Source organism: Gorilla gorilla, chromosome 4 (assembly GCF_029281585.2).
Source record: "Gorilla gorilla gorilla isolate KB3781 chromosome 4, NHGRI_mGorGor1-v2.1_pri, whole genome shotgun sequence".
NCBI lineage: Eukaryota > Metazoa > Chordata > Mammalia > Primates > Hominidae > Gorilla > Gorilla gorilla.
The window spans coordinates 162645230-162668273 of NC_073228.2; the positions used below are offsets into that span (position 1 = coordinate 162645230).

The following is a 23044-nucleotide window of genomic DNA, read 5'->3' on the forward strand; positions in this document are numbered from 1 at the left end:
GTGCTGGACACCCAGGGGCAACTGACAGAAGCAAAAACTGCCTCTGTCTGGATCAAAAGGATTATAGAAGGTCATATGCTAAAGATCAAGAACACCACCATATTGTCAGGGACAGTTGTAATGTGACACTGCAACCAAAAGGTCAGAATTCACTGGTGGTGGTGAACACCTGACTCTATTTCTCCAAAGCTATAATTACAGCCAGGAGATGGGCCCAGTGAGTCTATCATCAGTATTTATTCTTCAAAATACTTTGAGTGTGACCAAACTCCACTATTGTTTTTATTTATCTTGAGATCTTGGCACATTTATGTTTTATGTTGCAGTCTTTATTATAACTTTGAAGGGAAATTTAATTGATTTGTATCTGATGCCCACAAAAGCTAAATTTCAATCATTTTCCATTTTTAAAAACTGAGTATGTTTTAAAGAATCTATCTTCAATCTAAAAAAATAAGTAGGACCCCAGGTCAGAGCTCATGAACACTAACGTGTTTATATTCTAAAAACTCTTGACTAATAGTTCCATTGTTTTTTTTTTTCCAAATAAATATGAAGGATGCACATATTCAAAACAATAAAAAAAAAAAACTAGATCTAAAGAATACCCTATTGGGGACTTAATCCCACTCCTGGAAAGGGCTCCTACTGGTGAGTGAGCTCTAGAACGTGCTCACATTTCTCTAGTCACCATGGAGGAGGCAAGTCCTCCAAAAGCCCAAAAAGGGGAGAAGGGAAAGAAAAAGAAGAGAGGAAAGGAGAAAAACACATGCACACCAAAATAAAAAAATACATATATCCCCTTTAAAAAATGAGCATTTAAACTGCTTGTCAGATGGTTTCCTGACAAAGCCACTAGAGTGTATTCACAGGCATTTGCATAAATGCTGCCGGTGAGTTCACCATAGCTGCAAGCGCTAATGGTACATAAAGTAATTTAGTCACTTCTCCCGGCATTCTATGTCAGAATGATGAGCACAGGCACTTTGCCTTGTTGCATATTAGATCATTAGATAATAAAGTGTTAGCGCATGCAAGCTGACAAGGGCTCTGCACCACAGTGTTGTGAGGGCACTGCATTTTGCCACAGGGGGAAGAAACAGAGAAACTGATGCCACAGTTGGCCTTGAATTCAAGTAAACACAACCTGGAACTCAGGGGAACAACAATGCCAATAGCAACACTCCTCAGGCCCCTCAATGACTCCCCAGAACACAGTCTTCATGAACTTGACCAAATGACTGGAAGACAAGGCAAGTACACAGGGTAGCGCTGAACATAGCCTTGTGGCAGCCACTCAGCTCCTTTCATCCCGAGCTCATGCTTTTTCAAAAATTGGAACTGAGGGAGCAGTTACATTTTGAGGCTGCCTCTCTCCACAACTGTACATCTTCCATAAAGCTATGGCTTAAAGAAGAAACCTCACTAGGCTAAATGGTCCCATAAATATCCAGCCAAAGAAAATCTTGGTATTTATGAATGAAGAGAAAGTACGGGGGAAGACCATTTTCCACGATCTAGCATGCCAGGATTCACTCTTTGGACCATGCAAGAGTCTATGAAATAAATTTGCCTTTGTCAACTCTCATACTTGAATTACAGGGTCATTTATCAGAGCACAGGGGTTTGCGAGTCCATGGGTCACATAAGAAAGCCCATGCATGAATGTAAAGCACGGTCTCTGTCTCTACTTATACGCAGAAAGGTGAGCCACAAAAGGAAACTTCCTCCAACGGTCTGACAAGCAGGATATAAATAGAGATTTGCAGAATAGCCCAAAATAATTCAGGCTACCTGTAAATTAGATGGTAAAAAGTCCAGAATGGGGGAGAACGTAGGTTCCCACAGGTCACAAGAGAACATGCTTTGCCGTCTCACCATGTGGTAGCTGTTTGAAGGCGGTGGGGGGTGGGAGCGGAGACACAGAGGGATGAGGGTGTGTGATTCTCAAAGTCTTTTAAACAGGGCATTTTGAAATAGGACTTTTCAACAGCAAAATAAAGTATTACCCTCACATCAACATGAATTAGCATCTAGGTCCACTCCCACACATTACCAATGAAAGAGTTCAATAGTCATCCTTTGCTGAGTAGATATTTATGTGTCAGCCTGAAGTGTCTAAATGAGTGGGTGGTTTTGTGTGGTTGGTTGACTCACCCTGCAGAGAAGCAGATTTCTATGCTATTGTCATTACTAAGAATTTGAACATGTCTACCCTTTCTTTCCACTGGAGAGAAGTGAATTAAGGCTTTGGCGAAGGCAAAGCCCCTCGCTGAAGGAAATAGGACATACCTATGTCCCCAAGGATGGCCAACCACTTACACAGTGAAATGTCACCATTTTTTGAAAAATACAGTAATATGGCCATCTGTGGACTCATAAACTGAAGCAGGTGAATAAAATGCTGACTTTAAAACTTAGAATAATATGATACCCCAACTGAAATACTAACACTCTTAGAAGAGGGAATATCTGAGCTGGGAGGAAGCTTAGAGCTGTGTTGATCCAGAGGTCTCAAACTGTTGACCTGTGGCTGCATTCTTCCTAAGTGGCTTTTTTCCCCCTCTCCTCCCTTCAGTGTCCAAAAATTTTGTAATTAGTTACCAACAATTAAAAATTCACTGTTGCCAAACTGGAACATCTGGCCCCACTTGGGCTCTCATTCCCCTTAGCAACAACTGGCTGGGGCCAAGGGGCACCAGAGCGTGTACTTGCCTGTCTTCTCAGCCTCCACCCAGCCCACTTCCCTATCTACATTACCTGCCCCCACCCAAAGCACAGATTTTTTTTTTTAAACTGTCCTACATACAGATCATCACCTTCATTTTAACAAGGAGGAAATCAAGGATCCCAAAAGCTAAAGTGACTTGTCCAAGGTCAAATAGAGGCCAGAGTGAAACTAAATTGAATTTGGGGTTCCTGGTACCTATTTCAAGACCTAGTCCTTTATCATGCTGCAAAATAACGTTACTGATCCTCATTGCCTAGAGGGATCCTTTAGAGAAGGCTATATTCTATGTTTGCTTTTGGTTTTTGTTGGAGGGATAATTTGCGTGGTGTCAGGAGCTTTCTCACTGGCTTCCCAAGAGCAGAAATAGGAGCTGGGTGTGGCCTGAGCATATTCTGAAAGTGTGAACCCAGATTTCAAACTGACAGTCAGGTCTGTCACCAGACTGGGCAGTACCTATTGCAACTAACCACCCACAGTCAAAAACATAACTTCACTCCTTAAGCAGCACTCTCCAAATCATGCCCACTGAGTATTTCCCTAATTTTTTCCTCCTCCTTTCACCTAAACACCTCTAGTCACACAATGCCTTAAGTGACTCCAAGGGTATTATAAAGACAACATTACTGTAAAGTGAGGATCAGAATAATTTTAAGTACAGAAATGGAACTAGGAATGTAATCATGAGCAGGTGTTTGAAATGGCCTCCTGCAAAATGTAATATCCATCCATCTCAGCACTAATGAAACCATAAAGAAGCAGCTTTTGAAAGATGATGGTTTACTTTAAAAAGACTGTAAAACTGGATGTGGTGAAGAATCCCTTCTAAGAGCATTACATCTGGCTAATTAATAAAAAGTACAGTTCGTGTCTTCCATAAGCACAGGGGAAAAAGCCAGGCAAAAATGATGACAGTGGTGTGTTTATTAAATTGGGATGCTGGCAGAGAAGGGAGTTTTCTACCTTGTAAATTATGGGCAACTCCTGGCCCATGGAAAAAAACAGGCAATCAGGTGATCATTTGTGTGGTAGTGTTCTGAAAAGAATCTTGCTGACCCTAGCAAACTGGAAAGGGAAGTGAGGGAAATGGGTTGAGAGTTTGAGGCAATTGAAGAAAGTCTAATATGGTGACTGGTATCCAGCAGAGCCTCAGTCACTCATTCTTGGATGGATGGATGGATGGATGGATGGATGAGTGGAGAGGAGGAAGAGTGGATACATTACACACACATGCAGCACTGAAAAATTCAGGTGTGCCCCTAACCCAACCCATGGTTCTTCTGAGTGGCATTCACTTTCCTTGATTCAAATTTTTATCTGGTTTCCTTCAGTCCTCTCAAAGGCACCACTGATTAGCCATAATTCTCAAGACAAATGGGATTTCTCCCTACCAAAGTCTACTTACAGACAGCAAGTTCTATCACATGGTGAAGAGGTGAGAGTTAGGTACAGGGCACAGGAGGGACATTTGGTCTGGGCTTCATATTCAGAAAGCACCTCCAACCTCGACATTGAACCTGATCTCCAAATGAAGTTCAACAGGTGGTCACAGAGATACACCAGGAGGGTGGTAAAGAGGATGGGTTCATTATAAAACCTCAATGGTCAATTATAAACATGTCAAATATATCACAATTTTAGTGATACCAAATTGTGTGGCCTTTCCTTATTTTTCCCTTGGATTGGCCTTTCTTTATTTTGTAATCCAGTGGGAGCTTAGAATAAAGCAATGGTCCAGGCCTCCTTCTTTCTCTCAACCTGAAAGGAGGCAATATCAGCCATTTCCAGAGTAGAGAGTGGTCCCACAAGAAAGGTGGGCCTCAGAGATATTTTCCTGTCTTTAAATATTTGGCACCATATGTTGAAGAGAAAAAACCCTGGAGGACCAATCTTATTCAAAAAGACTTTTGAAATTTGAAACAGAATAGAACATGTGGTGGAGTGGAAGAAAGAAACCAAATATATTTACAGTTAAAGTAGCAATGCCAACCAATGAAAATGATTCGCCTACCATGTTCCAGATAAGAGGGCGTACCTTCCGAGGGGTCAAGCCTCCGAGCCCTCCGCCCATGCTTGGAATTATTATGGACAAACATGTTATCAGAGACTGCCAGGACATGGCCATCCACATTGACTGTCGTAGACACCACGACCTGGAGACATAAGAAAGAAATGAATGAACATTTTAATATAAAAGCGTGGTGGGTAATAAACTCAAGTTAAATAAATAACAGCTGGGAGCTGAAGAAAATTGCATAGCTATTTCACATAATAACTGGTGCTTATGCTGTACAAGTCTAACAAGAGGAGCTATTGATGAGTGGGTCTTTGGCATGGAACGCTTTTGATGCAGTTTTAAGTAAAATTGCACAGTTTATAGTTATACAGCAGAAGGTACACTGTTAACCATAATTTTAACAAGAGGATCTTTATTAGCATATTTTTTTTACACAAGGGTGGTTGTGTTTCACCTAAATTACCCTTCAGTTTAGACACTGAAGCAGATATCACAGTTGATCATGCAAATAAAAATCTTTTGAATCTTTAAAATATTTCTCCCCACTGTGTCAGGGTTAAGAGGATAGAGAAATGAAAAAGATTTCAGTAAGGGCTGGGATGCATTTTTCTCTCCTGGGTGTCTTTTTGAGATTTCTTGTACATTTTTCTTTCCACGTTAGTTTGGTTCATCAGACCAAAGTCCCCCTCACTACTATTACCATCACCCCACCCCAAAAAATTCCTGCTAATTAAGGGTCTTAGATCTGTTTCAAATTAAAAAAAAAAAAAAAAAAACTGGTGGGACTGGCCCAAGGCATAATTTAGACACTGAAACTATCTCATAAAGTGACTGTGAACCCAGTTTGCCAGAAGAGACACAGGCAAAGATGTTGTCTCAGAGAACTTTGACTAAAACAATGAGAAGAAATGACCTACACTTCTCCTTATATTAAATGGGGAAAGGGATTAAAACTGAAACCCACAGAGATATGTTTATTCATGCGACCTCTTACAACCAAATATAATAATTGTCTGTAATTGCAGCTTCAGCTCCCACCTCATGCTTTGACACGGGAAACAGCAATCAGCCCGCTCCCGTTTAATCCACCTATTATGTTGACTAATTAACTTTGCTCGACGGTTTATTTCTTCCTCCATTATCAGCCCCTGTCAGCCGCAAGCACCCTGCAGCATAGGGGAAACCTCAGGCTCTTTGATTGATCACCGATAGATTGACATGCAGATTAATTTAATTAGAATCACCTCACTTGAGAAATGAAAGACAATGGCAAGAGGGCTAATAGATCTGCTCTCATAATGAGGCGAGCCTCCAGAGCGAAGGCTGAGGATTTCTGATTTATTTTGCTCAATTCCCCAGTTGCTTGGAAAGACTCTCGCTTTAATTGTTCTCGGTTTTGAGAGGCATTAGCCTCTGAAGAGGTGAACTGCTTTACAAGGGTTGGCACAGATGGAGGCCTCAGTTTCTGAGGAAGCCTTTTCTCCAAGTTGGCTGAAGGGGGCATCGACTTCTGAAGAGTCTTGTGTAACACTCTTTCATCAGCTAAGTTGGGCAGAGGGGAAAACGCCGGGCCCTGGCCTATGCCTGTGAATTGTCAGCTTGGACGCCAGTCCCCACAGTCTTTCCATACTTAAAAGTTCCACTGTCCTCCTCGTTGACCTAAGTGCATCCTGGCAAAATACGATGAATTTCCTTTCCCAGAGCCTCAAAGATGCCCACGAATTGCAGGCTATGAACACATCACCCATGCTAGTAGCATAAGGTTGATTTTGTTTTCTAAATCTACTTAATTAAAATGCATAGGAAACAGTTGAGAGTTCAATCAGGGAATCAGAGTATTCTCCTTAGCCACTGTGAAACCCCAAATTCCACCTAGAACAAATCATTTGGGGGATGACATGTAAGTTTGATGCAGAAGTTTGCAGAGTGGTTCTTCTCTTTATTCATGATTGACCAACCAGATCTGACACAGCCTTATGTGTAAACACAGCTTGTATGTTTACAGGTTAATTTAAAAGAAAGAAGAAGAGAAGAAAACGGTCTACTATTTTGCCTTCAAAAACTATCATATGCAGTGGGAAAATCAGTATTATTTAAGGCAACAGAAATTCACTTTTCTTTTTAGAGAGACGACTTCTTAGGACTTACAATTACATAACAGAGCTGGGTCTTTCAAAGAAATTTTGATTTACTATGAGACCACAATTGAGCGGTCACTGGAGTCGTTAGCTGAAGAAACTATAAAAGGAATCCCAAACCATATCTGTTTTCAGTGTCAGGAAATACAGAAAGTGGTTATTCTAGATGTCTGTCTTAGGAGGAAAAAAAAAAAAACAATGACAATTCACCATGCACCTGTAAGACACAAGCTCTACAAACTTAAGGCTTAAAATATTCAGTATGTTTCAAAGACACTGTCATCTAATCCTACATTGAACAAAAATGTCAAAAACGGTTAAGGAAAAAAAAACTATACCCCATATGTTTTTCTTTTCTTGGCAAGAGAAGAACCACCAGGGCCACATGTGTGATAGAATCATTTGGCTGAAATGCCAATCAAAATTGGAAAAAAGATAATACAGAGAATCTTCATACTTTTAATTTCTAGAAAATAAGCAGCTAATATGTTCCTCAAAAACTCACAGCACAACTTCCCTACCACAAAAAAATTTCTCCCATTTCAATTTGGAAATATTCAGGATATATTTAAATAAAACATATGCTAAAATTAATCCACAGAGCGACTTGTAAATTAAAAAAAAAAAAAACACTGTGAGATGCAAAAGGGGTACTGAAGTGTCCTTTAAAAATAGGCCCATGGTAGGAGGGAAAAGGGCCTTTACAGTTTACCACATGATTAATGAGGTGCTGACACATTCACACAGGCAAGGGGACAGACAAGCCTGCCAAATCTTCAACCTTCCTAAATTTTGTCAATAAAACACAGCCTAAATTTGAGATAGATAAACGTTAAAAATGATTTTACCTTTGGACACAACAACCCTTTCCTTCTTTCTCCCCTTTTACACTCCCCTGCCCAGAGAAACAGATGATGAGAATATGAAGGAAAAGATATGTTTAGAATTTCACGATATCTGTTATAATTACACCTTTACTTTCTAGAACTGCACTGTCCAATACAGAAGCCAAATGCCTGGCTATTTAAATTTAAACTAAACGACATTTTAGATTCCCTTTCTGAGCCTCAATAGCCACACTGAGCATTTCATAGCCATAGGTGACTATTGCCTACTGCATTGGACACGGTGAACAGGGAATTTTTTTTTATCATTGCAGAATGTTCTATAGGATGGCACTGCTCTAGAATGGTTTTGAAATAAATTGTGCACTTGATTCTTGAAGATGCCCAAGTTATATCTCCTGAAATAAATATCAGCCTATGTAAGCAGGTTTAGATTTATACATATATGCTTTATCACTATATTTTTGGAATGAAATTTCTATTAGGGGGCTTTGCTTCTTAATGTGGCAATCTAGAGATATGCTGATTAACACTCAGCATGTTCCAGGGTACTTTTCATCTGGGCCTTCCTTTCTAGTTGAGAGTATTCATTATAAGAGAAGGAGAAGGGCAAAAAAGAAGTTTCTAGCTACCCATGGACTTTGGATATTTTACACTGATGTTTTCAATTTCTTGGCTCATATCAATGGTTCAGAATCTCCTCTGTTATATCCTTTTCTGGATAGATATCCCTAAAAGGTATTATTCCAATCCCCCTCTATTTAGAATTTGAAAGAACTAGACACAAAATTTCATCCTTGGCTCTCAAGCTTTCCTGGTTGATGTGACTTTGGCCAGGTTAACTTCTCTGAGTCCCAGTGTCCCTGACTCTCAATGGGAATAACCACCATACTTAACTCATAAGGTAACTGTGAGGCTTAAATTAATTAAAGTGGCCAGCATTGTTCCTGGTTCACATGGAGCACTCAATAAACATTAGTAGCAGTAATAGAGTAGTAGTTGTCACTTTGTGGGTGATGTTAAACCAGAAGTTCAAAAGAATGTGTCGGGTTGATAACCTGAAGTATCTTAATGACCGTAAAGAAGACCCAGCATACACTGTAATTTTAAATAAAAGGATACAGAAAGTGTTTCTTCTATGTCCACTGCTCAACACAAACATACAATTTTAAAGACCTTTGTGCTAGTAACACATTATTATACATTTAGGCCTTGCATGAATTGCAGTTTTCATTGGTTTATATAATGTCACTTTCTAGACCCTATCTGTATCTTAGCCTGTTACATTTGAGGCTTTATTATAACTAAATGAAACCTTACTATTCTGAAAATAGTCTGTAAATGAGATGTCTCATCAGTTCAGTCTAGTTTTCCCAATATTTGCCATCAATGAGGATTTCTCAGGAGGTTTGTTATTGGTGAGTACTTCCTCACCATCACTTCTCGGGCAGCCCCTCTTCATGTCAGGCAGGAGACCTTGTATGTCCTAACTCTATTATCTAAGATTCATGAAGCATAACCTCTGTCTCATGAGCAGATTTTCAAAAAGACACAAGCAGCCAAATTCAATCATGAGTGAAAGATCACATTAACAAAAGTAGCAGTTTGTGGGGAAGAAGGGGTTAAGACAAAAGCAACCAAACATGTTGAAATTTGTATCTTTAAGCATTTCTCCAACAAACACAGAATCAGAGCAAAGATTAGACCATAAATATATTTTTGAAATTTAAATTTAGAATATTGTGACAGTTAAGTACTTCCTTCCAAAAAATAAACTCTTCCTCACGTTAATTTTGAATGATTATTTAAAAATTCCAAATCTTGGTTTTCAGTGCTGATACATGGTAACTCAGTAAAAGGAAATCAGTGTTAAAGTTAGTCTGTTCTATGCTTCCTAACCTCTCTGTTTTTTGCTTGTTGTACTTTTGCATTAATTTAGGGCCCCTAATCACAAGGCTTTAAAAATATTAACTTGAAGTGCATTAAATGAAAAGCACTGGGCAGCATTTCATGGAATAATACTCAGCAATAAAAAGGAACAAACTATTGATATCCCAGGGAATTATGTTGAGGGTAAAAAGCCAGTAACCAGGGGATGCATACTGCATGTTAAGGGCTGAATTGTTCCTCCCCCAGAAATTCATACATTGAAGGCCTGATCTCCAGTACCTAAGAATGTGACTGTATTTTCAGATAGGGCTTTGATTACTTTAAAATGAGGCCATTAGAGAGGTCCCTAATCCAATCCTCACAGGAGGAAATTTGGACACACAGAGAAGGTGAGTATGATTACTAAAAAAGGACAAGATGAGGGATCCTTGTGGTGATGAAAATTCCCTATACAAGGACTGTGATGTTAGACAAAGCTAGACACATGATACAATTTTATAGAACTAAAAATACACCCACACAAACAAGTACTAGTAAAACAAGGGAAACCTGAATAAGATGGTAGATTACATGAATGTCCATATTCTGGTTGTCATATTGTAAAATAACTTTGCAAAATGTTACTGAGGAAGACTGGGTAATGGGTACATGGGATCTTTCTGTATTACTTCTATAACTTCATGTAAACCTAAAATTATGTGAATAAAAATCTCAACTAAATAAAAGGCATTGGCAACCAAGATGTCCTTCAATGGATGAATGGATAAACAAACTGGTAATCCATATAATAGAATATCATTTTGCAATTTAAGAAAATGAGCTATCAAGCCACAGACAGTCATAGAGGGGTCTTAAATGCATATTACTAAATAAGAAAAAGTGAATCTCAAGAGTCTATATACTGTATGATTCCAACTATATGATATTCTGGAAAAGGCAAAACTATGAAGACAGTGAAAAGATCAGTGGTTGCCAGGAGTCTGGGAGAAGAGAGGGAGGAATGGGCGAAGGATAGGGGATTTTTAGAGCAGTGAAACCATTCTGTATAATACTGTAATGATGTGTATGTCCGTGCTTTTGTCTAAACCTACAGAATGTACACACAAACAGTGAACTCTAGTATAAACTTTAAATTGATGTTGATTTTTGAGACAGGGTCCTGCTCTGTCACCCAGACTGGAGGGCAGTGGTGTGATCTCAGCTTACTGCAACCTCTGCCTCCCGGGCTCAACTGGTCCTCCCACCTCAGCTCCTGAGTAGCTGGAACTAGAGGCATGTACCACCACACTCAGCCTTTTTTTTTTTTTTTTTTTTTTTGTATTTTTTTGTGAAAACAGGGTTTCACCATGTTGCCCAGACTGGTCTCAAACTCCTGGGCTCATGTGATCTACCCATGTCAGTCTCCCAAAGTACTGGGATTATAGGCATGAGCCACCACACCCGGCCCACAAAACTATGGATTTTAATAACATATTAATATTGGCACATCAATTGTAACATGTATCACACTAATGCAAGATGTTAATAATAGGGGAAACTGGGGGTTAGGGGATGGGGATGGGGTTGAGAGGGTATTATATTTCTGTAAACCTAAAACTGCTCTACAAAATAAACTCTCTATATTTTTTAAAAGGTATTGATCACACTTCTACCCTCAACCCCCTATAGTCTACATTCTACATTCCACCTGTCAGCTGAACTACTTTGCAGACTCGTCAAATGTTTGAGTCACAAGAGACTCCGGAGATCAGCTAATCTAGTGGCTCCTAACTAAGAGTTTTTGACTGTAATAATGGGTGACATTATTGCACAGAGGGAATCATAAAAGCATCCACAGTAAGGCTGCATACTGAAATATTCAGTTAACTTTCCCTTGTCTGGGACCCTATCAACTCCATGTGGAAACTCTGGTTATCTCATCTACATGAGAAGCTCTCAACTAGCAGTTTTACATGGCTTTAAAGAACTCTAAAGAGAACGTGATTCTTAATAAATGCAATTTGATTGAAAAATATATCATCATAGGAGAAAATAATAAAAGGAGTCCTCAATATAAGTTATGACAGTCCAGATTTGTCCAACACCTCCTTTTACAGCTTGGAAAACTAAGGCCCAGGAGTTTAAAAAAACAACTTCAAGATCATAGGACAAATTAAGAGCAGAGGCAAGCCTGAAGGGAAACCTGTAGACTCACAGTGCAGTTCTCACCCACCCCCAGTTCTGGCCTTTCATTTTTTTTTTTGAGATGGAGTCTTGCGCTCTGTCACCAGGCCGGACTGCAGGACGTAATCTCGGCTCACTGCAACCTCTGCCACCCAGATTCAAGTAATTCTCCTGCCTCAGCCTCCTGACTACTAGCTGGGACTAGAGGGGCGCACCACCACGCCCAGCTAATTTTTATATTTTTAGTAGAGACGGTGTTTCACCATGTTGGCTAGGATGGTCTCGATCTCTTGACCTCGTGATCCATCCATCTCGGCCTCCCAAAAGTGCTGGGATTACAGGTGTAAGCCAACACAGTTGGCCTCTGGCCTTTCAGTACACAGTCCTGGCTTACATCCTCTCTCTGGACTCTCCTAATACTTCCAGTACAAATCTATGGTGCCTGTGTGACCGACTACAGTTTGAGTATTATTTACATAAAAATAGTTTGCAGCAGTTAGGTCTTCATTAACTTTGTCCTTTAAAATATCCTTGGCTGATATGAATGCGATATTCTCAGAAATGTTCCTGATTGCTAGCTTCTATCTGGTTGAAAGATTCCAAATAACTCATTAAAAATTATGGAGGGCGCGTGAACCTACAGGATGTCATGGAGTGGAACTGCTGGAGTAAAGGAGTGGTTAATGGAATTACATTCGCACTTTAAGGCTTGAGGCAAAACTAGCTCTTAACAGGAAGACAAGAACAGACACTTCTAAATCCTCAGATACATGTGCTAAGCTAATCTAGACCTTTGGAAACTAGAATTAGCTTCTGTCTCCTGAACGGTGACACATGATAAACATGAAAAGCTCACAAGTCATCTGAACCTCATTCCTCCCTCTGTGGATCAGGATACTTTTGACTACTCTTGAGGGTGTCATTGGTGTTTAACTGGTGCTCTCTGTGTGTGTGTCCTCCTTGGCCATTTTAGGTAGGAATGAGAAAAACATGATTGTCATGTGTGCTCTGTAACGATGGGGCTATGGCATACGGACATGGAAATCAGGAGCAAGAAAATGGCATATTGGTCAATGGCTCAGATTCCAGAGTCAGATGATCCTGAATTTGATCCCCAGTCCCATCACTTACTTGCTTGTAATCTTAGATGAGTCACTTAGTCATAGGAATAAGTGGTGAGCCCACTATGTGCCTACCATGTGCCAAACATTATTCTATGCACTGAAGAAGCAACAATGAACAAAACCGATAAAGCATTTACCAAGCAGGAGTTTAGTTCTTACTGGGGACAGAGAGGGAGTCAGACAATAAGTAAGCAATAAAAGCAAATTTCAGATTGTGATAAGTTCTAAGAAAAAATAAAATATCTTCCACCTAGATGATTCCTAGGTGGGAGATATTTTTAATTGGGTGATTAGGAAAGGCTTCTTTAAGGAAGTGACAAAAAAAGAGGAAATTTTATTTTTTGTATTTTTAGAAGAAATGGGGTTTTGCCATGTTGGCCAGGCTGGTCTCAAACTCCTGGCCTCAAGTGATCCACCTGCCTCGTACTCCCAAAGTGCTCGACTTACAGGTATGAGCCACCATGCCCAGCCTGAAATCTGAATAAAAAATATCCAGCCATTCAATGTGTCAGAAGAGTTTTCCAGGGAGACAGAATAGAAAGTGCAAAGATCCTCAGGCAGGAATGAGTTTGGTGTATGTGGGGAAGAAAAATGAAGGAAGGCCAATGTGCTTGACAGGACTAAAGCAAACAAGAGAAAAAGTGGTAGAAAAATAAGTAAGATTATACATGTATAACACTTAGTACATTGTCTGACATATAACTAGAGCTCTACAAGTTACAACTTAAAAAGTGGAAGAATATAAGGATACCTTTTGCTGGTAAATCCCAATAACTATAGGCATCTTCAGAGCCAGCATCCATTGGTAATCACTGATCAAACCAAACACTTTTACATTCATCCTTTAATGTATTTTACATTTCCTTTAAAAGCAGCTGTGCTTAATGTAGAAATACATATTCTCTAAGTGCAGAGCGACCACTCATCAAATGCTGTTCATAAAGATTCCTTCTCAGTGATGCACACTTTCTGCCAAGGCTCAGTATAAGGCTCATGCCAAGATACATATTTGCCCAATAAGCCATAATGGTTTAATCTATCAGGTTGAAAATCCACCATTTGTATTTACCATGTTATGTGACTTAATCCTGTATTCTGAAACTATCATTAGAGCTGCTTTCAGTATAATTAATCAGCATGGAGCCTCTTGAAATTATTCTGTATGAAGAGAGTGATCGCAGCTCGGGCCCCTAGCATTATGTTGGTAGAGAAATTAATTGCAAGATGTGCTATTTGTCAAAACAATATAACAATATAAGTACATCCAAGACAGGGGGTGGGAGTCGGTGGAGGAGAAATAAAGAAGGACATATTCTTATCCCTTTTATGTAAGTGTATTTAAAGCAGACAGAAACTGCAGAGGTCAGGCATGTATTTTAAGAATCCTCTAATCATTCCCTGAAACATACGGATCCAGAGATACCATGGCTTGTTAAACAAACAGCAAAGATTCTCCAAAATTTCTAGAATTTACTTGAAAAGGCAGGGAGTTGCCTTTTAATGTCATAACTCATGTCATCATTTTAAAAAGCAAAACACATTTTTGGTGGGAATTTGGGATGAATAACCCTGTGGTTTCTCCTCTTCTTTACTATCCAAATGACTAAGATGTGAAGCAAGATTGTTTGCCTCCTTAGATAAACATGAGGTAAACATGAGTTTTGTGTTTGCTATTCCCTTTGCTCAGAACCCTCTCTGGCTCTTCCCAGGATGGTTTATCCTTATTCTTGGTCTCTGAACTTGAGTGTCCTCACCTCAGAACGCTTTCCTGGTCACCTACTTTAAGAGAGCTTGTCTCCCTTCTCTACTAAAAAAAAAATCTAAAAATTAGCCAGGGGTGGTGGTGTGTGACTGTAGTCCCAGCTACTTGGAAGCCTGAGGCAGGAGAATCGCTTGAACCCAGAGGTTGCAGTGAGCCAAGATGGCACCACCACACTCCAGCCTGGCAACAGAGCCAGACTCCATCTCAAAAAAAAAAAAAAAAAAAAAGAGAGGTTTTCATCTCCCACCCTACACTGTTTTTCTCTCTCATAATATTCTGTTTAATTTTCTTTATAGCAGCAGTTACAATTTCTAATATTTGTAATTGTTAATTTGTACACATCTTCATTGCAGCAGCTAATGGCAATTATTCTACATACATCCATTTTCTTGTCTTCATGGGCTGCACAGCTAGACCATGCAAGCCTCCCTATGATTGTATATGACCATGTGACTGACTTCTAGCCAATGGAAGTGAGCAAATTTGTAAGCCAAGGCTTTTAAAAAGCACATGGCACCCTTCATGTGTCCTTCTCCCATCAGAGGACTGGATAAAGACAGCAGGGTTCTGTAGAATAGGGGAGGCATAAAATAAAAGGAGTCCAGGTCCCCAAATAACCTCAAGGACAACATCTGCTCGTCAACCAGGAACACCTGCCTTGTACCATTATGTGAGCAAGAAATAACCTTCTGCTGCAGGTGAGCCATTCGATATTATATGTTCTATTTGTTACAAGAGCTAGTATCATCCCAAGAAGAATATAAGTTTCATTAGGGCAAAGACCTTATCTTTCTTGTTCATCATGATAGACTCACCACTTAGCACTTCAATAAATATTACTGAATGCATGCATTCCTGCATGTGTGCATAACTATGTCTTCTATTTACATTCATATATAGTTATAGATCTAATATTTACATGTGAATATAGATTTATAGCCAATGGAAAAACTTTATTGAAGAGATAAGATGAATTTGGAAATTTATACTTTACTTCAGTCTCCAGGTATTATGGTATCTATTGCAATGACAGCTTGAACCCGATTCTTATTCTTCCCTTACCACCCTCATTCTGCCGCTCCCCAAAAGGAAAGCTATTGATAAAAATTTAAATCTTAAGGTTGAATTGTCTGGCTCCTGTCGGTTAAAAATCAGACCGAGGCATGGTTTTAACATAGTCCTTTGACATTAGCATCTTTTTAGTGTCAAGACGAAGAAATAGGCTTGTTTAGTCATAAGTGAATTTCTCCCTGTGTCGTGAGTTATTTCCATCCTCAGCTTGCTCCCCTTCTCTTTCCTCCAGCCTTCCTCATACCCACCAGTCCTTAACAAAGCCTGTATCCACTGTTGTATTTAAGCAAATTTCTTACCCTAACCACAGCCTAGGGATTTCAAAAGAAAGCATCCATTGTAAATTAAAAAAAAAAAAAAAAAACATTGTGCCAGATTTTCTACAAGGTTTATTCCATACTGCCTTGAAGTATGAACACAGCCCAGCTCTGCAGAAAGTGATTAATTTCTTGAAAACACTAAGGTCACACTAATTGACACGACCTGTGTAATTAAGCAATCTCTGTTTACACAGCAGAAGCCCAGCCACTGTGAAGCTGAGTTTGCTTGACAGAATGTCTTTCCATGTCAAGAGATCAACAACCTTTCTTATGTCCTCCTCAGTCACCTACACAGGCCCCTGATTGCTGTTCAGAGGAGACACGCTCCTGCATTGCTATATGAAGATCAGGCTGGCCGGCAAGCATACAAAGTGAGATGGAGGAAAGCAGCGGCAGTGACCACTGCACAGACCCTGCTTAGTAGGCAAGAGAGGGTGTCTTCAGTCAGATGTGCCAGGACTCAGGTTTTCAATGTAACTGGTAAAAGCCACATTGACATGTAAGGAACAGACCAGAGTTTTTTTGTGCCAGAAAGACACTCTTTCACTCACCCTCAGAGGCAACAGAGACACAAAAATATTTGAAACCAGCCTCCCAATTAGTGTGCTATGAGAAAAATGCTAAAAAGTACAGGTCTTATTCATAAGCAATCTTCAACCAATATCATTATGACACACACCTCTGTAGCCAGGACAGCTACAGCAAAGACTAATCCTCCCTCTCTTGATTCGGTCCTAAGACTTCGGAAATTTAGTAGGATTTCTTAGCAGACTACTCTGAGATGTCTTCGGGGTGCTTTATTCATGCCCCATCTAGGTGAGGAGTTCTCTTGCCTTGGAGAACTGACCAAACCCTTTACAGGTTAAGTAAAGCTCAGGTTACCTGCTAAATAATAGCTTGTTTTTCTAAAGTCCCTGCAAGTAAAAATTGATCAACACTGTAGCTGTACTCTGGAAAAATGTTCATGTTTCCTCACTTCCACACAACTCTACCCTCTGCATGATGAACTTTGATTGTGTGTCAATGTTCTTCATGCAGATGGCACCTTTAGGCTCTGCTAGGACAAATATCTCTTTTGAAGACCACTCTCAGGCTTTCCTGGGATTCCAGCACATATTTGTGGGGGGTCATTAGGGCTCTCAGATGTTACGAGATCTCTTTATAGCCTCACTAAATATCTGCTCACAGACTACGGACAATTTTTTTTTTTTTTTTTTGTTCCAAAACATCAGAAAATATCTGAGTCAGACTGCTTGGATTATACCACTGCCTTACCATTTAGTAGATGTGTGACTTTGGGTAAATTGCTTAACTGTTCTAAAATGTTTCCTCATTTTAAAAATGGGAATAATCCACATTTCCATATTCTTAATAAGGGTATTTTGAAGATAAACATGATAACTCATGTAAAATACTTTGCACAATGTCTCTCACTAAAGAAGCACCAAATAAATGTTAGCTTTATCATCATCATCATTGCTACCAATATCGATAGAAGCACATAAAGGTAAACACATGGACACATGCATTTATACACGTGAATATGGAACATGCTGAATATAGACACAGTTATCTTCCCAGCATTTAATGCAGTTAGGAATGAACCAAGACAGAGAACCTAAGAAGCTTGGGGTGGAGGCAAAACGAACAAACAGAAAAACACCTGAGGATGACAGTGAGTTCAGTTTGGGGCTGACTGAGTTGAAGTTCCTGGAAATATCCAGCAGACATCTGGACGGTTAGCTCTAAACCTGGGCGTCAGGTCTCAGAGATTCTGATACCAGAGTTCTCAATGCATAAATAGTGGTTAAGATGCTGTGACTGGAGAAGATACTGGAGAGAGCCTATAAAATGGGAAAAGATCTGGACTTGAGAAGGAGACCTGGAAAAAACCAATATTTACAGACGACAAACAAACAGCATCCCTTGTAGGGAGTTCAGAATGAGTGACTGTTGTTATATAATTCAAGAAAAAAAAATGGATTCAAAAAGGGTGTAATGGCTGCCAGCATGAAATAATACAGAGAGAGGCAGGAGTAAATAGTCATGAAAGAGAAAAAGACTGAATAAGAAAAAATAAAAGGTTGGGTTAGAGAGATTTGAGGTTTTGCTTTAACTCTCGAGGCAATTCATCCATCCTCTAATTACACAAATATCAATGCACTTGCATGCATGAAACCCAATGTTGGTTGTGTGAAAATAATAAAGAAATGTATTAATGTACAGGGATAAAAAATAAAATGTGACAGTGTTCATTCTGCCATGGGTTCCTCCATCCTCTTCTAGGCAGCAAAGAGTGGGTGATGGGAACAAAGCAGGTTAAACCTGAGACCCAATAAGGAATTTGTCATTGTTAATAAAGAAAGACACGGCTCATCCTTAACTCAAAAACTGACTCTATGGTGGCCAAGGTAGCTGCCCCTATTGATCTATTTTAGGACCCATTTGAGAATCACAGGCAAGAGCATTGTCAGTGTCAGAGTTCAGATAAATCATATTTATTTGAAAGACAGTATGGACTTTGTGCTGGGCAGCTCTCCCGCTTAATCAAAGTGTACAATTTTTGGGACAGTGGCACTGTCACCAGTAAGAGCTTGTCAGCGGTTATCAGATATAGGACTAAATCAGTAGTTCTCAGTCAGGGGCCATTTTGCCTCTCCTCTCTCCACCAGGGGACATTTGATAATGTCTGCAGACATTTTTGGGTGTCATGATTGGGAGGTAGATGTTCTCTGCTAGCATCTGGAGGGTAGAGGCCAGTGACACTGCTAAACATCCTACAATGCATGAGGGCACCCCCCATGATTGCCCCCAAAAAGGATTATCCAGTCTAAAATGTTAACTGTGCCCAGGTTGAGAAACCCTAGACTGAACTCATGATCCATCTTCAGTTTATCACATGAATTTTCTCCAAAGGCTTGCATTTGTATTTTATCACTTACAAATTAGCTATACATGCAAAATATTGCTTTCTTTCATATGTAGTGATATAAGCAGAAGTGTCCATTTTCCTCCATTTTACAGTTGAGGAAACTGAAGCTCCAAAGGATTATAAGACTTTCCAGATATCTATGTTGTGCCTCCTCATCTCAGTAGCCTTTCTACTAAACAAAGAATAACTATTTTGTTTGCAAAATAGAAGCTTTGTAGATGTTCTCAAAAATAATAGACTAAATTGGTTTCTCATCTTGTATAACAGGTATATTTCTATAATTCAACCTTTTCAGACATTTTACTAGTAGGTTCCACAAAGAAAAGAGAGCCCCCGGAAGTTCTACATGGATGCTCTTTTAGGTTCCCAGTGTCATCAAAGTCCATCCCAAACTCTGCTGCCCTAAGAGGTACAGCAGAGTTAATCCTGGTATACATTAGGCATTAGACATGTTTATTAGACATACACTGTTTCACGCCCAGCTATACTTTGCTCCTAACTCAAGCTTTGGTCAAAAGAAATATAAGGTTCATGTCAAGACCAAAGCAAGCTACAAAACAGTTTATTCCAAAATTCAGCCTCATGTTGCAAGACCCTAAGCAACACACACTTAGTAGCACCACATGTGTGGTTTTGCCAGCTTAATTGCAAAGTTGACTCAAACATAACACAAAAAATCCTCTATGGGAATGAGAACACCAAGTTTGAAGTCAGATGACCGGAGGAAACATTTTGCAAGAAACTAGAAACCTCCCCATTCCTGGCCAGGCGTAGTGGCTCTCGCCTGTAATTCCAGCACTTTGGGAGGCCGAGACAAGCAGATCACAAGGTCAGGAGATCAAGACCATCCTGGCTAACACAGTGAAACCCCGTCTCTACTAAAAATACAAAAAAATTAGCCGGGCATGGTGGCGGGTGCCTGTAGTCCCAGCTACTCCAGAGGCTGAGGCAGGAGAATGGCATGAACCCGGGAGGCAGAGCTTGCAGTGAGCCGAGATCGTGCCACTGCACTCCAGCCTGGGCAACAGAGCAAGACTCCATCTCAAAAAAAAAAAAAGAAAGAAAAGAAAAAAAGAAACATCCCCATTCCTGTGTGTCAAGCCAAAAGCTGGTGAAGCCAAGATGATTTTAGAGAAATACCTCAGAATCTCAGGAGAGATTACTTTTTTCTACCGCATTTGTTCTTTAATGAGACTAATAAGTCTCACCTCCTTAAAAGAAATCATCTTGGAGACTAAGAGATATTGACATCTCCAATCAATGCTCAAGATCATCTTTCCTTTTTCCCATCAGAGAATGAAGGTGCAGGTAAAATTTTTCAAGATTCTCTCAGAGATCATACATTTCAATCTACACTTAAAGCTGACTAAATATACTTAAGAGCATACTTTAAACACCATGCTGTTTCCTTGATGGACCATATGAGCATACATAAATGGATCGTTGCTCTGACAGGGAAACTAACACTGACCATACAAATAACTTAGCCATGCCATTAGGTGGAGAGCAGCACAAGGGTCTAAAACTTTGCAGCTCAAAGTGTGGGCGGTGGCCTTGGCATCATACAGGGGCTTGTTAGGAATACAGAAGTCCAGTCCCACCCCAGACCTCTGTTAACATTTTAATAAGATCCTCAGGGGATTTTCAGCACTTTTAAGTCAGAGAAGCACCACGTCTAGACTCAACAACCTTTTCTAAAATCCAAGTACCATTTTGTGTCTTAGAAGTAAATGAATTTGTGAGTCCTCTTCCTTTAGTAAATGTATAATTAAGGATATTTCTGAAACAGAATTGTTATCCATATCATTTTAGAGATGTTATGCTTCTTAACAGGGCCATTTATAATAGGCAGCTACCACTAACAATTTCCAAAATTGGAAGAGGTGAGCAGAGAGAAGCAAAGGAAGAGAAAGCCATTACTGTAAAGCAGAGCAGTTTTACCAGTTGTACTCTTTACTGTTTTTTGTTTGTTTGTTTGTTTTTGTTTTGTTTTGGTGGGGGGTATAGGATCTTACTCCGTTATCCAGGCTGGAGTACAGGGGCATGATCTCAGCTGCAACCTCCAACTCCCGGGTTCAAGTGATCTTCCTACCTCAGCCTCCCAAGTAGCTGGGACAACAGGCAAATTCACCACATCCAGCTAATTTTTGTATTTTTCTGTAGGGTTGAAGTTTTACCATCTTGGCCAGGCTGGTCTTGAACTCTTAACCTCAAACAATCTGCCTACCTTAGCCTCCCAAAGTGCTGGGATTACAGGCATGAGCCACTGCGTTCTGCCTCTTTACTCTTATTTACTGGTTTTCTACATACAAAATTTTAGACAAAGGTTTCATCATTTCTACGTACTTTACTTAATCTGTGGGGGTTTAGGCAAGTGAGTCCACTCAGGCAGCCAAAACTAGACTCAAAGAACACCATTGTCTCCACCAGTGAGCACAGGTGGTACAGTTCCCACTCTTCTCTAATCTAAACGACTGCTAGATTGCAGATACCTGGGGGACCAGGGGCCTCAGCTGCTCTTCACCTCTGGGGAAACAACTATGTATCTTCTGCCTAAGACTTTTTTATCCTCTTCTGATATTCATGCCATTATTGAGATTCAAAAAAGATAAGTCAGACCCACCTGGAATCTCCGCATGTCACGTGGGTTTCCCGCATTCTTTAGGCAATTTTGGTTACATTTGAGGAAAAATTTCAAGAAGAACCTGTGAAGAAACAAATCATCATGGTTAGCATTTCGGTTTCTGACACGGGAGGGAAAAAAGAGGTAAGTCACCCCTGGGTTGTGCATTCGATTCTCTTTACGTGTTTTCTGAAATATTCAGCATGGTGTTAGAGCCAATATTTCATTTGTGGCTTTAGCCTTTGTTTTGTTTCCACGCTGGACCTTCCTTATGACACAAACACTGTTGGCACTGCCAACAGATCTCACAGAAGAATTAAGCCCCAAGGAAGTATTTTCACTCATACAGAGGGAAAGCTTTCATCATAATTTAAGTTAGGTTCAAATTGGATATAATTGTCTGAGAATTACTCATGGTCCCCAACGACAACATGCAATTTAAGCCCTATAAACTCACAGATGATGAACTGGCAAATACATGCTGGATGAATACAAGGATTTGGTAACCACTTTTTATCTTAGCCTCTCAAGTAAAATGTTTTAATTAGTAGTACCCATGAGAAATAAGTAAAATTCACAAACTAACTAAACTCCTTTGACTTCTCAAATACCTCCTGTTTTTCTTAAACTGTCTGCTGTAGACAAGAGCTAGCTGTGATTGAATAAAGATTTTCCTGCCTCACTGCCACCTTGGTTTCTGAATTGGTTCTGTAGTGAGATTCATGGGTTTTACTTGCTAGGGTGACCAAAGGTCCCAATTTGCCAAGAAAAATCCCAGTTTATACCAGCTGTACTTGTGTATATATTAATAGTACCTACTTTAACTCTCAAAAATGTCTTGGTATGGGTGATAAATTATATAGTCACCCTATAACTTTCTGAGTTATTTCTTATGTAACCATCACAGTTGTTAAAGTCTATCATGGAAAAGCAGCAGCTACTAAAAGTGTCATATTGGGGCATTCATGTCTACCACCTGTAATTAAACCCTCTACCTGCCCAGGTTTGGGAAAAGAAGTATTTCCAAAGATACCTAAGTTTTGCAATCTCTTTTACTATTAGGCCTAGATGTGATGTGCCTGTGGATTTCAGGCCCAAACGTTTCCTAAAAATATCAAAATGCATTAAAATGCTGGTCAACTGAATTCTTGTTGTAATTCAATTCTCTTCCCCTTTCTTCCACTTCAAGTCCACACTGGAGTAAAATCCCCACCTCAACACAAATAGATTATGAAGAACTATCACCCTATGATGCCTCAGTCTGAATTTGGCTCTGACCGCAATGTCTGTCAATCATGTAACACTGGGATCCTCTATAACAACAGCACTGCACGAAGACATACAGAGTTCAGCCAATTTCTGAATATGAAACTGAGAGAAGTCCCAGATGAATCCCTCTCCTCCTTGGTCTCTTAGAATCTGCCAAGATGG

General features: G+C 39.8%; 1 protein-coding gene across 12 annotated transcripts in view; it reads right to left on the reverse strand.

Annotated features, from left to right (window-relative positions):
- The window catches only part of EBF1 (EBF transcription factor 1), a 402659-nt gene that overhangs the window by 123069 nt on the left and 256546 nt on the right, over positions 1–23044 (reverse strand). For 7 of the 12 annotated variants that reach the window (XM_004042913.5, XM_004042915.5, XM_055387316.2 and 4 more), the window contains exons 7-8: positions 21614–21695; positions 4740–4881 (exon numbers count right to left, since the gene is read on the reverse strand). In XM_004042913.5, coding sequence (XP_004042961.1) covers positions 4740–4881; positions 21614–21695 — 224 coding nt within the window. The remainder of the gene's footprint in view (positions 1–4739; positions 4882–21613; positions 21696–23044) is intronic. The other 5 variants (XM_019028343.4, XM_055387312.2, XM_063706907.1 and 2 more) reach the window with 1 other exon arrangement.